General features: G+C 44.6%; 1 protein-coding gene across 1 annotated transcript in view; it reads left to right on the top strand.

The window, feature by feature from the left end:
* GABRR1 (gamma-aminobutyric acid type A receptor subunit rho1) overlaps positions 1-16,754 on the top strand; it is a 63,110-nt gene that overhangs the window by 27,565 nt on the left and 18,791 nt on the right. The window contains exons 3-4 of the mRNA XM_006263881.3: positions 4,207-4,313; positions 13,553-13,620. Coding sequence (XP_006263943.1) covers positions 4,207-4,313; positions 13,553-13,620 — 175 coding nt within the window. The remainder of the gene's footprint in view (positions 1-4,206; positions 4,314-13,552; positions 13,621-16,754) is intronic.

Raw genomic sequence — 16,754 nt, 5'->3', positions numbered from 1 at the left:
CTGCTTTGTTCCTGCCTCCATCCCTGCCCCCTGTGCTTCCTATGGAGACAGTTTTGCTCAGCCTGGACTCTACTGTTTTAGCTGAGCTGGGAGCAGAACAAGCTCCCTTCATAATCCCTACATAATGGTGCAGGGAGACAGGCTGATCCTGAGCAGCCTGTGTCCAGCAGTCAGGGCTGCACTGTGCTCTGCTGTCATCCGTCTCCAGGCAGCCTGCAAAGCATACTGAAATGTGAGCACAAGGGTCACCTGGCTGCACAGCACCAGCACTGCAAGCTCTCTGCTCCTCAGGGGCTTAGGATTCAAATGTCTGTTCAAGGATATCAGGGTCAGTTTTTCTACCAGGAAAACAAACTGGGAAGTTTTCTCCCAGATCATTTGAATGTGTACACTCAATCTGAGTGTACACATAAAACAATTCAAAATACAAGGCACATCCTTCCTTACCATTTTGAAATATTTGAGGACCTTTGAAAGTTTAAAGGTATCTTGGTAAAAGCTATCACAACCTAGTCATATTTGCTACATGTATACAGATATCTGTCCCAATTAGTAATATGTAAACTATTTGGCACTTTACAAGACCAATTTTTCCAAAGCAAAAAACAGTTATCTGAAAAATTGATTGAGAAGGAAAACATAAACATAAAAATATGAATAGCAATTGACAACTGTTTAAGAAAACTTTATCATCTTCCCCAAAATACCCCAAATCCTACCATCATTAAAGGTATTGTCAGTTAAAAAAAGCCTTGGTTAAGAAAGGAAGTGAAATAAAAAGTCCTTACTATATTGTCAGATGAAACTGTTTACTACTGAGATTACAAATTTAGTTGACAAAAGTAACTGTGTTGACACAACAGATTTCTATGAGGCCTTTGTTTTAGGCTTACATGATACTGTGATTAAAAATTAGCATAATACAATATCAGTGTGGCCCTTAATAGATGGATTAGAAATGATTAACTGATAGATCTCAAAAGGTGGGTGAAGGAGAAATATTCACTCAAAGAGCAGGGAAGCTGGGCCCAATAATCTCACGAGGTCCCTTCCAGCCCCAAACTTCTGTGAATCTGTGTCAATGGGAGTTATAGTGAGGGACTATAGAAAGAAAACATAAAATAGTTGTTAGTAAAGTTTACAGGTGGCACAAAAATTGTTAGACTGGCATACAATGATAAGAACTGGTCAATATTAGAGTGCTTGGAATGTATGGGCATCTGGGTTTAATGCAAGGTCAAACATTAAAAATAAATAATGTTCATCGTACAGGGTAGGGGGATGGATTTTGAAACGAGTGACTTCTGGGGCTCCTGGTGCACAAGTCATGGAATCCAAGCTTGCAATGTGACATGCAGGCTAGGAAAACAAGACTATCCAATCCTTACTTATATAAAGATAATATCAAGTCGAAATAAGGAAAGGTTATTACCACTACTTATAACATTATGGCTCCTATACACATTCAGGGAGCCTGCTCCAATGTGCTGTAATTCCAGCACGTTGAAGCAGACTCAATCGAGTCTGCTGGAGCGTAGAAATTATTGTGCTCCAGGACCCTCCAGCATCATGTGTATCAGCATCCCTGCACTGAAAAATAGCAGGGCGGGGGGCACTTTAAACTAAGGCTTGTTCAGTGAACTTTAGTTCAAAGTGCCCAGCACCATTTTTCAGTGTAGGAATGCTGATACACGTGACATACTGGGTGATTTTAATTAGCACAGATCTTGGAGCTGAGCTAATTAAAGCGCCCCTCCCACCCCTCCGAGAGTACATGTATAAACGTCCTTAGAGACAATTACTGAAATACTGCATCCAGACCTGCTGTCCACTCTTTAGAAGGAATGTTGACAAACTAGGGAGGGTTTAGAAAAGAGCCACAGGAATGAATCAAGGTATGGAAAACCTGGCTTACATACACAGACTAAAGGATTGTTTATACTACACTGGTGATGTGTCTTGGGACCAGATGGCCTGAGTACACCCAAGTCTGCAAGTATGGTCCAGACCTCAAATCTGCTGGTGAGGCTGCTCTAGTCTCATCCTCAGGGCTTATTCTTGAGCCCTCAGTCTCCACTACACATAAGAGCAAGCACAGAGGATATGCTCAAGCAACCTTGTTGACAAACACTGTTGCTGTACGTACAAGTCATAAAAAGCTCAATCTATTTACCGGGACAAAGAGAAGCATAAGGGACTATTTGATCCTGGTCTATAAATACGTCCAGGGGAGGACTTTTTAATATAGCAGGAAAAGAAGCATAATAAGGTCCAATGGTTGGAAGCTGGAACAAGCTGAAACCAGAAATAAGGTGTCAATTTTTAAGAAATGAAGGTAATGAAACAATGGAACAACTTATCTAGCAATACAGTAGATTATCCATCACTTGAAATCTTTAAATCAAGACGGGATATCTTTCCAAAATATGCTGCAGATAAGTGAGGAATTATGGATTGATATAAGAATCACTGGTGAAATTTCATGTTCAGATACATCATTGCATGACAAATAGGTCCATGCATGACGAATAGGTCCAAGGAGGTGATACTTCCCCTCTATCGGGCGCTGGTCAGACCGCAGTTGGAGTACTGCGTGCAATTCTGGGTGCCGCAATTCAAGAGGGATGCGGATAACCTGGAGAGGGTCCAGAGAAGGGCCACTCGTATGGTTAAGGGCCTGCAGACCAAGCCCTACAACGAGAGACTAGAGAAACTGGACCTTTTCAGCCTCCGCAAGAGAAGGTTGAGAGGTGACCTTGTGGCTGCCTATAAGTTCATCACAGGGGCACAGAAGGGAATTGGTGAGTATTTATTCACCAAGGCGCCCCCGGGGGTTACAAGAAATAATGGCCACAAGCTAGCAGAGAGCAGATTTAGACTGGACATTAGGAAGAACTTCTTCACAGTTCAAGTGGCCAGGGTCTGGAACGGGCTCCCAAGGGAGGTGGTGCTCTCCCCTACCCTGGGGGTCTTCAAGAGGAGGTTAGATAGGCATCTAGCTGGGGTCATCTGAACCCAGCACTCTTTCCTGCCTATGCAGGGGGTTGGACTCGATGATCTATTGAGGTCCCTTCCGACCCTAACATCTATGAATCATAGTCTCTTTTGGCTTTAATGTCTGAACCTACAAGCCTCCAACATGATAAAGCAATCTCTTGAGATTTGCCCAGCATTCACTTAGGATGTCTTTCTCCTTTTATAGTTTGAAAACATGGCTGTGTGAGACATTTTTGTTTACTTGTTTGGTCTACTGCTGACCCATCTTTTAACTAATCATGAGAGACGGTGTCTGAGTGTAAGCTGATGGCACTCAATATATCTTTGGGTCAGAAACAGAAAGTTTCTCTCTTTGAAGAGTCCCTCAAGCAATTTCACTTCCTAATACTGCCTTTCCTATTTATCACCACCTGATTTCTGCATCCTATTTTTAGTCCCAGATAAGTATAATTACATCAACACTGCAATAAAAGTGATACTGCAAATGAAACCAGAGTTCCAAGGCTGAGGAGTGCAATCTGCGTTACTCCATTTTCAGAGGTAAATTTGGAAAATGCCCAAGCACTGTATCCACTCTACAAGATTCCATGAAATTGTGCAGGCTCCAAATAATCATGTAGACTTCTGGAATGACCACTCCTAGGCCTTTTACTATACAATTTCCAGTGCTCCTTTTTCTTCTCGTTAGAAATCTGGAGCAGGAATTAATAATTTTGTTCCGAGCTCAGGTTAGTTTGCCTCCTGGCTTGGTTCCCAGTCCATCTCCATTTTGTTCCTGGGTTGCAGCCAATGGCTTTTATTGGAGATATTGTTTCCCTAATTCCTGTTCCCATGTCCTGTCATAAGTCTATATAAGAAATGTTTTACTCAACCCCCAGCACTAGATACACTAGAAAAAATTTTAAAAACCTCACAAATTTCAGTTTTTGTATTCAGACTATATTATAAACATTTTACCTGAGTTTATATAGAGACAAGAGAATTTAAAATGTAAGGGAGGGGAGTTACGAGCAAACCAGCATTACAATAGCTGTCTAAGTATGGTAAATCCTTGAGTTATTTTTCATGTCCATTCTACCAGACATCAAGTATGATCACAAGGATATGGTAAATAAAGAAGACTGGACTCCATTGTACAGATTAAAACTATTTTTCATATCTTGTACACAATTATTAAAATTAATAACCATGTTTATGTTTTCCATATAGCCCCATACTAAAACGAAGCCCTGACATCACCAAAACTCCACTGACAAAGTCAGAACAACTTCTGAGAATAGACGACCATGATTTCAGCATGAGACCAGGTTTTGGAGGTATGAAAAATACAGTAGTTGACATGCTCTTTTCTATGACACCATACAGAACAGTGCCAAGACTGTGTGCATTGAAAAGATAGGGTCTTTCCCAGATAACAGCCCTTTCCAATCTCTAATAGTCATTTTTCTGCCTTGTAAATACAGGACAGATATTTACAAGCATGGGGGAGCTTGCAACAAGAACTTTCAGCAAAAATATGAGAACACAGATAGAGGAATCATCTGCAAATGTTTAATATTCATGGTATCAGTTTAAACTTCCACTGACAAAATACAGATTCGGTCTTCACTCATTTCTAGATGTCAACAAAATCCTTGGGTCTTAATTTACTGTGCCAGTGTTTGTCTACAATCAACTAATGTACCATATTTGCTGACCTGGTCCTTTAGTTTATAAGAAGAAAGAGTGTACTTAGATTGCTTCATACTAATATTTTGCTCATGGGTTTTTGACGATATGCTATAGCAATCCAAGCTTTTAGAGCAAAGGATTAGGGAGAACGTGCTTTCTTATGACCCACTGGATTAATGAATGTAGTAATTTATTGCCCCTTTCTGGCTGACAGATGGTCATTCAAATCCAGGATACCATTAGACACCCTGATAAGAGAAGCTTTTATTACTAAAATCTCAATATACACAATGCCAGTATGTTCAATTAATTTAAAATGGGTTCAGTTACAGGACAGTCCATTAATATAAGCATTAATTATTATAATATACATTGTGTACTGTGACTATCAACAGTAGCTAGAGGTTGGCTAAAGTCTGGTGGACGAAGAGGAAATGTACACAAAGGTTTTTAGGTGTCTAATTTACTATTAAAGACCAGTATTCATAAACGTATGCATTTATATTAGAGTCTGTATACCTTTTAACTCATCTATATTACCAAGGATCTGGGTTTGTCATTTGCCATGGAAAAAATGGTAAAATCTGGATTTTCTCATTTTAAAGAGAAAAGCTCAGTTCTTCTCATTTTAAGGAGAAAAACCTTTTTTCCCCTTTAAAGGAGAAAAATGTGGGAACTGGTGGGTTTTCCCTTGCAGGCCAGCACAGTTCCCAGCCTGCAAGGGGTTAGGGGGAATGGGAGGAGGGCAGTCAGGCATGCAAATGGCCACCAGGCAGCCTGGGGAGCAGCTTCCCACAGGTAAGTCTGGCGGTGGTGGAGGGAAGATTGAGGCCCTTATAGTAAGAGAGGGAGGGAGTTGGGCGGGTTGGGGCTGGGGCTGCTGCCCAGCCTTGGCAGTGCATGAAGCTTGGGGCCCAGGACTGAAATGCATGGGCTGGGTGGGGAGTGGGATGGGGCCATGGGTGGCTTGTCCCGGGGATTGGGGGGGTGAGGGGCTGGCTCCCTGCCACTGCGCACACTCCCGGGAGGGCGGGGACGCGGGGCACATGCTCCCCAGATTTGTGTACAAGGTGGGAGCAGATGTGGGATGTCCACTGTGGGCTCTCCACCCTGCTGCCCTCCCTCCAGGGCCTCCACAGCCTAGCGAGTGGGACCCAATGTAGCAAGCCAGGGTGGGGTGGGGCATCTCAATGCCACTACCATGAGCCCCACACTGCCATGGTGAGGCATCCCCTGACGTTCTGGCAGCAGTGGGAGTGGTGGCATGGAGTTACGCCTCTCACTGCTGTTGGGCAGGCAGGGGGCACCTTGCCATGGTGGCGTGGAGCTCCTAGCAGTGGCAACAAGCTTCCCCACCCAACCATACTCTGCCCTGCCCTGCCCCTGGGCTGCTGAGGCCCTGGGGGGAAGGTAGCAAGGCAGGGAGCCCCAACCCACATTGGGCAGCTTGCCTCCACACCCTGACCATGGGCTCCTTTCTGCCTGGCTGCCTGTGAGGGAGGAGGAGCTGGGCTCTGCACTCTGTTCCACCACATCAGCCACCGCTTCCTGTGAGTGGCAGCTGGGGGTCAGGGGCTGCTGTGGGGGGCAGAGGGCTGTGGACCCTCTGCCAGCTGGGAAGCCCCTCTGGAAGGTCTGGGTGGGTGGGGGGCTGTGGGTGGGGAGTGAGGGGCACCAGCAGGGCCAGGGGGTTGTGGGTGGGCAGTGACAGGCACCGTCAGGCCTGGTGAGCTGTGGGTGGGGAATGAGGGGCACCAGCAGGGCTGGGGGGCTGTAGGTCAAAAGTGAGGGGCACCAGCAGGGCTGGAAGGCTGTGGGTGGGGAGTGAGAATCAATGCTATGGGCAGGGGACTGGCATATCAGGGCTGCTCAGCGCCACAAAGCAGTGTGGGGATGGCGGGGGTAGGGACAGCCACAGCTGGACCCACATCCTGGTGATGTGGTGGGGAGTGGGGGAAGCTCTGATTTTTCATAATAAAAAACCCAAAATCAAATGCAAAATTTATAGGTACTTAGAATTTGTTTTATTATAATGACTAGCAAATTGCCTGCCAAGAATGATGGGGGGGAGGGGGGACCTGGCGGGAACACAGCCTTGCATCCAGCCCCATGCTCCCCCTCCCCACCCACTGCAGCTCCTCATCTGGCCCCACTCTACCCCCACCCCTCCTGGTGCTTGGGGTATGACCCTGCTCCCCACTCTCTCCCCACCACTTTGGGTCTGGCCCTGTTCCATCCCCTCTCCCCCGCCACTTCAGGTCTGACCCCACTCCCCCCCCACCACCACTTTGGGTCCAACCTCACTCCCCCCTCACTTCTTCAGGTCTGACCGCTCTTCCCGCCCTGCTTTGGGTCCGACCCTGCACCCCACTGTCAATTTGGTCTGGCCCTACTCCCCCCCCACTGCTTTGGGTCCAGCCCTGTTCCCCGCCTTCCCCTCTGCCACTTTGGGTCTGACCCTACTCCTCCCCTCCCATCCACTGCTTTGGTCTGGCCCCACTCCCTCCCTCCCTGCCACTTTGGGTCTGACCCCATTCCTCCTCTCCCCGCCGCTTCGGTCTGGCCCTGCTGCACCCCCCTCTTGCCGCTTCAGTTCTGACTCCGCTTCCCTCCCCCTCACCCACCGCTCTGGGTCCACCTAGCTTGCGCCTAACTGCCTCCCCGCTTCCCACCCTCCCTCCCTGCCCACTGCCTTCCCCTCCCTGTTCTGGGGGGCATCGGTGGGCCACCACCACCATGACCCCCCTGCCTTTGCCCTCAGGCAGGGAGGCAGGGGGCAGACCTGCTGCTCAAACAGCCCGGGTATGTTTCATGCCCCCAAACTTCCCCAGCAGTGGTGCAAACTTGGGCCCGCACAGCTTGGGCTGTGCAGCCAATTGCCGTCCGCTCTCTCAGAGGTGCATGAGCAGTTGGCCAGAAGCATTAAGACAGACAGACAGACAGACACACACACACACACACACACACACACACACACACACACACACACACACACACACACACACACACACACACTAAACCTTTTATTATATTAGAATTGAGGCACTAATAGGCTTCCAAATTGCTTTAAACTTTTAAATATATCAATAAAACATTGTGTTCAACTGATACCTATATATATAGTGGCATTTCATTTTAATCACAGAAAAATGTGGATTTTGGGGGTTTAGTCAGAGAATTTGCTGTATTTTTATCAGAGAATTTGTGATTTTTAAATGGAGAAAACCAGGATCCCTTGCTTATTACACTTTATACACCTAACATTTAGAAAGCCAAAGTATTTGGCAGTAACAGAGATAGTAACAATCTGAAAAGAGAGGACAAGTACTGAAGGAGTGTCTCTGAATATCTTCTCACACAGTGCATCTACATGAGACACTTTACTGCAAAGTAGTGTAGTTTACTGTGCAGTAAGCATGTGTCTACATGTGCACATGCTTACTGCACAGAAAACCTTGCTAATCACAAAAAAATTTGCTACCTGCAAATGCAAATAGCAGATTTACTCATGAGTAGTTACTGTGCGGTAGCACTTGAATAGGTGCCTGACTGAGAGTGAATCTGCTCCCGGTCAGCTGGCCATCAGGGGGTGGGAGATTGCTCCCTGCCTCCTGGAGCTGCCTGCTGCCAGGGCAGGATCCACCACCAAGCCTGACTATGAACTATGTGCCCCTGCTCTGGCAGCAGGGAGCTCCAAGCCCCCCACTCCAAGATCATGATCAAGGAGCAATGGCTGGGAGATCTTTATCTCCCAGCACCAGCTCTGTGGTCACAGGGCTTGGGCTGGGAGATCCTTATCTGGAGACCTGCCCCTCTTCTGCAGCTCATTCCAAATCCCCTGCCTTGATCAGGGAGCTGGGGCTGAGAGATCCCTGCTGCCAGGGCAGGGGGACATTGTCCTCACCCTAGCAGCAGACAGAGAGCAATGTCCCAACCCTGGCCAGGAGCCAGCTGTCTCCTAGCCTGGTGCTCCCTGCCAGTCCCTGGGCTAGTACCCAGGGGGAGCCTCCCCTGGTGGCAGCAGGGGCCCATTGCAGGGCTGCAGAAAGTGGGAGCAGTTTGTTGCTAGGAGCAGCAAATCTGTTCCCACATCCCTGCATGTGTAGACACCTGCCCGGGAGCATTTACTCATGAGTAGTTTACTTGGAAGTAAACTAATCTCAGATCAAATTCATGTGTAGATGCACCCACTCTTCCCTAAATATGGTGCACTTGCTGCTCCTGTTCAGTGCATTAAAAGAAGGCTTTTCGTAGCTGTCAGTCTGGAAGCACTTCTCATGGCCACTAATTACGCTAATTAAAAAAATGCAAGAGTCATTTGCAACATACAGAATACAGCCTCCATGTTGCATTGAGAACTGTGGGGGCAGAACTGTGCATTAACACAATCCCAGTGAAGTCAATAGTGCTCCACTTTGGGAAGAGGTCTTAGTACTTGGATGTCAGTGCAAGGTCTAAAGAGAACATATTCTAATAGATCCAGAAAGAGAAATGACTGATCGCATCTTTAACATTATGACTAAGGATTCAAGTTATGCAGTCCTATGGTCCTTCTGTATATGGGACTCAGATATGCTTGAACATGCATTATATTGAGAGAATGTCTTTAAGCAGAAGTGTCAAATACACAACCTGTAGGGCTTTTTGTGTGCCGAACCATTCATCCTCACAGGCTGGATTTAGCCTGAAGGACTCACTTGCCTCCAACCCATCATCAAAATAGAGGTTTTTAGTCACTTCTGACAACTAAGATCAGTGGCAGGGGAAAATGGGGAAGAAAGTAGCAGCAGCACTACCTCCCTGTGTTCTAGATCCATGTTGAAATAGTGGCTCCAACAGTCATTGGAATTAATACTGCCACAACTGCTTGCAAGGCATCTGGCTTGTGGGAGGCCCTGTGCTCTGCATCTGTCCAGCAGTGTCCAACAAGTTTGACATTCCTGCCTTAGAGGGTTTTGCCCTGTATCTGATTGACTCTATCTTCAAATTATCGAAGGTCACATATATTCTGTGTGTTGGAACAGTTCCAAAGATCAATACTGTGTGTGTTAATCTTTAGAACTCAAGCTAATTTGTAAAGATAAGGTTTTCCTAAGCATCAGCAGCTAGAAGGTAGTCTTGCTATTCTTTGGGTATTCACTGCATTTGCAGAAAGGTGATGAGGAGTAGCTAAAGAGAGCCCTGGGTCGTCAGAGCCGGGAATGGGATGTTATTGAAGTCCTAAGTGCTCATCTAGCATATTCAGACTGGCTTCTAATTATTTCTGTGGAATTTGGGATTCTGAACCTTGTAAGATTACTGCTTATCTCACCCCTTAGTAGAATCGCAACCATTACAAATGAATCAGTTCACTTCCCCTATACAACATTACATTTGAGGAAACCTAATTCTTTTTAGACTGTCTACACTCAGTCATAGTACCAGAGATTTATATTTGCAGGTAAGGGAGAAGGAATAATGGAATAAATGAGTTTTACCTTCACATAATAACAGTAGCTATGCTATCTCAGGAACCAGTTTAGTTGGCACCATCCCTTTGAATGGGTCCCATTATACCAGAGTAGTGTACTTACAGGGCCTGTCTACACATTCATTAATGTGCAGTAATTACTTGCTTAATGAAGTACTAACTAAATACACAGTAATTACAGTTACTGCACAGTAGCACCAGCACATGGTTTTTTTCTGATGTTTACTGCTCAATAGTCTAATAACACTGTGCAGTAGTGTATTAGCATGGTTTTTGACTTGCACGCTACTGCACAGTAAGCGTCCCATGTAGATGTGCCCACAGTGGATAAAGTTATACCACAATAGTAGTGCTTGCAAGGGTACAATCTATTTAGATATCTTTATGAAAGAAGCTATACCCATATAACCAAATTGTAATGGTATACTTACATCCACAAGGAAGCGATTTGCTTTTACTAACTGTTTCTAAACAAATAAATTAAATTAGTAAAACAACTACATATAGACAAACCATTGTTCATAGGTTTCAGGCATCTAGAGTTGTCAGCTGTAACACCGTTCAGTTTCCACACGTATTATCTGAAGACTTAAATGAAGCATATAGAATTGAAGTTCCAACCACTCTTGACCCACTTTTCATGTAGTGCCAATATGACTGCATACAGCACTGTTTTTGCTGCTTCCTTAGGTAGTATAGCTATTCTTATTATGTGAAGGTAAAACTAATTTATTCTATTATTACTTCTCCCTTAACTGCAAAGATAAAACTCTGGTACTATGACTGCCAGTCAACTGTGTGGTAAACATCCCATGTAGACACACCTCTTATATCATAATTTAGGTCTTAATGGCATAGTATTATTTCATTTTTGCTTTAGAAGATGCTTTACCAGCTTCTCAGTTATGCAGATAATGGTCTGCATTATCTGCCATCCAGAAATCCTTCAGTAGATGAGGCGCCCTATTCTCTTAATGGCCTTTTATCGTAGTTTCTCTCTCAAACTGTTTGAAAAAAATGTTTTTCTTTCACAAGTAACAAAGGAGGAATTCTTCATACTTTCACAGGTTAATTATCTACTTCAATAATTCATCAGGCATTTTTAACATTATGAAATGATTCTTTCATAGAAATAGCTATGTATTAGCTATTGGGTGAGATGTTAATTACAAAGAGCTTTCTATTATTATATTTACTCAAATATAAGATGGGGAAGATTTCATAGATTTCATAGACATTAGGGCTGGAAGGGACCTCAGAAGAGTGCCCATTGCATGCAGTCCCTCCTTCAGTGCTGACTCTTTTTCAAGTCATGGTAAATTACTATATTGAATATATTTCCACTTTTACTTTACATATTGAGCAGTGGTGAGCTGTGGGGTCACCATGTCTTGAAATGCTGTTGACTCTTCTGGGGCCCAGTCTAATGAGCTATATAGTAAATCATGAGACTTCTGGCTTTGGACTAATATCATGCCTAGTTTGGTCCTTTGCATAATTGCGATGGTTAAAGGTGACAGCATGCAGGAATGCACGTGCACAGTGCAGCTTTGTAACGGGAAAGAGAATGGCGTAATTGTCAACGTATGTTTTGGACTGTCAAGTGAACCATAGTGGTCACAAGACGGGTCAGAAGAAGTATGTGTATAGTAATATATTTGCAAAAAAAAATTGTACTATATATAAGTAGGTACAAAATTGCTGCTTAAAGGTGTGTCCCTGTGCTTGCAGCAGTTTCCAGAGAAAGGTAAAATGCAACAATTTATGGATGAACTCAGTCTATGGCAGGGGCGGGCAATTATTTTGGGCAGAGGGCCACTTACTGAGTTTTGGCAAGCCATCGAGGGCCACATAACAGGCAGCCAGAGGCAGATAAATATTACATTTCTAAATTTTTTAGGGCCGGATAGAATGGCTTGTGGGGCCACATTTTGCCCACCCCTGGTCTATGGGTACCCTATATACAAATGACTACAGGTATATTTATTTTAAGGTCAGTGTTTTCAAATTTGCTCCTCGCTTTGGGGATGTAAAAAGGCTGCAGGGGGGCACAGTTGGGGCCAGAGGGCAAGGGGGTTTATGTCTTTGAAACTCCTTTGAAGCCCTGCCCCTGCTTCCTGGCAGAGTCCTGGGACCTACATGGCAGGGGGTGGGGAAGTCAGTCTGCTCCATCATGCAGGGTTTCTCCCAGTGGTGCATGATTGCTGGGAGCTGCACATGTGCTGTGGGGAGCCCTGCTTGATGCGGGCAGGCTGGCCTGGATCCGCTCCTTGCCACCACATGCAGCGCTGGCTGGAGCTGTGTGCTACTGGGTGGTAGTGCTTGCTCAGGTCAGGAGCACCCTGAGCACCTACCTCCTATTGCTGCTGCCAGCAGTGGAGGCTGTGCGCCATGGGGGGAGTGTGTGGGGGTTCTCCACACTTCCCCACCTGCCCTCACACCCATACCCTGCATACCCAAGCTCTGTGTTCCTGCCACCCCCTAGATGCAGGCTCCGTGCTCCCTCCAGCCCCAGCCCCATACTCTGCACTCCCGCCCAGCTGCAGCTCCTCTTCCCCCCACCCCCACTGCTTCCCTACCTGCTACTCAGACCAAGTGCTGCAGCAGGGAGATGAGAAGCTGCTGGATGCTGGGGAAGCTGAGCTGGTCCCCTGGTGACTGCAACAGTAGTAGCATCAGCCCCGCCTGGAAGCTGTATGCTGGCTGGGCCTGGCCCTTCCATGCATGAGGTTGGGAGCAAGGCACGTGGGCTGGGCACGGTACAATTAGTTGGCGGGCTTCCACAGGCCAGATGAAATTGTCTGGCCCACGGGCCATATTTCGCCTGCCCCGACCTAGGATAAACCTTCCCTAAGTTACATGTATTATAAAACTTCTCATGGGTTCCTCCCCCCATATTTTAAGTAAACTGTGCTGTTGTCACATGAGAACCAAAGAATTGTTTTATCCAGTTACCAATGTCAGGCCATTGACAGACATTCATTTGTAATGCCGCAGAGTTTTGTAGCAGAGCCACTACTTGAAATGTTGGCAGCCTGGGCAGCATAGGAGGAAAGTAAGCACCAACATCCTTGCACAGGGACTATTGTGGTTGTGGTAGCAGCACAGGCTGGTGCTGCCTCAACACAAGATTCCTCAACTCAGGCTGCCATGGTGGTGGCAGTGCAGGCTCTCTGAGGGCTGCCATTCTGGTGCCCCCTCTGAATTGGCACCTGATGCCACAGTTGCCCCCCTCAAGTTAAGCCACTGCTTTAAAGCTCTACAGAAATACTTCACATGAATTCCAAAGTTTTCCAACTTCAAATGGTTCACCAATTAAACATACATTTTCCTTTATATCCTTTTGTTTACATTTTCAAGCCCAAAGTTTAATCTGCCTTATTAAAATATACGTATTTTAATTTATTTTTCCAGGCCCTGCAATTCCTGTTGGAATAGATGTACAAGTTGAAAGTTTGGATAGTATTTCAGAAGTTGATATGGTAAGTATTTATCTGACAACCAGTGATCTTAAACTCTTATTTCACTTCCATAAAGGTCAGGCAGAACTGAAAGAGATAGAATGGCAGCCAGTTTGACATTCTATTTAAGAGAAGTTGCTTCCCAAATCCTTGCTTTTTTGGCTTTCATATTGACACACTTCTTAAAAAGGTGGGGTTAGAAACTCTAATAACCAAAACAACACGACTGCCAGCTTTGTAGCCTAGTGCTTTATAGCACAATGCTGGGAGAACTGAAACAATTTCAGTACCACTACATTAAGTCAGTCTTGCATTTGTGAAAGACAGCAGATACTCAGTAGGCATGTCTACATGAGACGCTTTACCCCGCAGTTGACTAATTGACTGTGAGATAAAGCGTCACTGTCTACACGTGCTGAGGCTTACTGAGCAGTCAGTTAGTCAACTGAGGGGTTAATTTGCTACCTGATAACCGAACTAGACTAGAATAAGGCGTCAATAGAAAAAGAATGCTTGAAGACCACTGCTTACCTAGAAACTACCTCCTTTCCATTGAAGGCAAACCTCTCTTCTGTGCAGAGGGCCAACACATGGCCACAGCATCAGACTCCCTCCTAAGTCTACAAAATAAAGCCTAAATAGGATTTCAGTGACCCATGGTGCTGGTACAGGCCTTCAGCCTTGGATGAATTTACGTCAGAGTTTTGTTTCATCTTTAAACTCTCACCCACTACCTACAAGTAATTACATTCACTCGGTAAACTTTAAAATTTAACAGAACTGCTGAAATGTTATTATTTGTCCTATTACTTGTTAAACCAGCTATTCCCTTTTCTCCACCAAAAAAATCACCTCTTGGGAATAAGATATGGTGTACAAAGAAGATTTTCTAAAAAAGATTATTGAAATAAATTAATTACATGCAACAACATGCTCTATAGGAAGTGCAAGAGATCGGCATCAAAATGCAATATTCAGGCCTGGATCAGAGCTTTTCAGGCTTCTAGATTTAGAGTAGAAAAGCTGTTAGAAATACTTAAGCTTTTGTTTCATTTACTTAGGGAAAAATCCTTTTGCAGAAAGAAAAAAAGTTCAAGTGTGTCATTCTCCTAAAGATCTTATTTAGAAGCTTTTGATGATTTCATAAAAATGTAAAAAAAGTCGTCTGCATTCTCCCATCTTTAAAGTAATCAAATGAACTGTGTGACAGAAAAGCCCTTTTGCCTGACTTGGTCCTGTCTCCAATTTGAAACACAGCTTTGTGGCAGCACAGTTAGCAGTTCCTAATTAACAGCTTTCAGGCTTTTCCCGACCGGAGGAACGAGCAGCTTTGTTTAGTCTCTGGGGCCAGTTGTGCTCCTAGTGACCTCGGTGACAGAACTCCCACAGACGTCAATGGAAGCATCACTGGTCCTACGTCAGCGAATTCTCTTAAGGCTGACGTCTGACGGCATGGGGTTTCTGAGACTGTCAGTCAAAAAGGATTTTTCATTCTTTGCTTGAATCAACAAACAAAAAAAGGAGTCATCCACCCTTTTAACCAGATTTCTTATGCTTCGGGATTTTTGAGGATTTTTGGAGCTGATTTTTTTCCTCTTCCCTTTGCAATTAACACCTCCCTTGCCACTCGATGCATGGCTAAACTAAATCCCACATTTTAGCCAATAAAGAGTTTTAGAATTGTGGGGGTTGACAATACTGAAAAACGTCAGATTAAAAAAAAATCAGATTTGCTCCAATACTATGAAAAGTAAAAAAAAAAAAAGAGAGACTATATTGGGCTTATATTTTGTCTTTTGATGTGTGAACTACCTGCCTGCTGTCCCAAGGTAGATACGGCAGCTACAGTATTGCCAACTCTCCCACATGTACACAATACAGTGAAATGGGCCCCCAGTTTTGCTTCCAAAGGGAGGGAATGGTTGGAATCCAGCCTGCTCTCTAGGGCAGAGTTTCCTTAACTTTTGATATCTGGGTGACACATGTTTTCTAAATTAAAACTGGTGGCACACTTAATTCTTACACCCAAAAAATATATACATCTTACATAGGTTGGAACATATATATACGTAAGACTTACATAGTGGCATCCAATTTTTTGACCCCATGGGCTGGATGAGTGGTGCCAGGTTGGTCTGCAGGCTGGATCTGGTCCATGGGCCCAATGCAGTATCACAGAGCTTGCAAATTTGGCAGCAGATGAGCAGTAACAGTTTTAGTTGCCACTGCTCTCCCACCACCAAATCTGGACCTGTGGAAAGCCCTGTAGGCCAAATGATATGGCTTCACAGACTGGATCTGACATTAATAAAATATTTATTTTCATGGCACACTTGCCACTCTCATTGCACACTAGCATGCCACAGCAGTGCTCTAGACAATCTCTCCAGCTTTGAGCCTCCTGTGGGCCTCATGAGGTCCACAGTTCCTCTGAGATCCTCATTCCCAGTTTCTTGTTCCTACCCACTGCAGAGGTTGAAACAGTGGAATGCTTCTCTCACAACCCACAAAAGACTGATTCAGAGTGAGGCATTTGACTGTGTTCTTCAAGCCCCAAATCTCAGTCATGTAATTATTTAAGAATCTCAGCTTCCAAAGCATTGGTAAGAAATCTTCCATGTTGCTGGGTTTTTGGTTGTAGCTGTGTTGGTCTAAGGACATAGGCAGGCTCTTTGGGTAGATATGATATCTTTTATCCTTTTTTAGACCAACTAAGTAGTTGGGAAAAAAACTGAGTTAGTTTCCTTCCTCCTTTCCCTGCTTTACTTTTGTTTTCCTAATTTCCACCTATTTACATTCTCACTGACATCCTATCACATTTTTAGCTTCTTTTATTCCCTGGAGTCTCAGAATAGCAGAGACTTCCTATGCCTGAAGAAGGGTGATTGCACCTGAAAGTTTGCAATTTTTTCTCTCAACTACTCAGTTGGTCTAATAAAAGATATTACATCTACCCAAAGAACCTTGTCTGCCTTGGGTAAGAAAAGCATTCAAAGTCAATTTTAGCTATTAGTGAAGCAACAGTGAAAGAGATGTATACTTTATTATTGGTTCTTGTATGTTTAATGTGAGTGGAATTATATAAGAAGTAAAATGACATTGTTTGCTTTTGGAAAGCTAATGTCAACCAAATACACTTTTTCTCAGTACATTCA

Source organism: Alligator mississippiensis, chromosome 1 (genome assembly GCF_030867095.1).
Source record: "Alligator mississippiensis isolate rAllMis1 chromosome 1, rAllMis1, whole genome shotgun sequence".
In the NCBI taxonomy this organism is placed as follows: Eukaryota; Metazoa; Chordata; order Crocodylia; family Alligatoridae; genus Alligator; species Alligator mississippiensis.
Note: the sequence above shows the minus strand (reverse complement) of the source record. Positions and strands in the feature narration are given on the sequence as shown.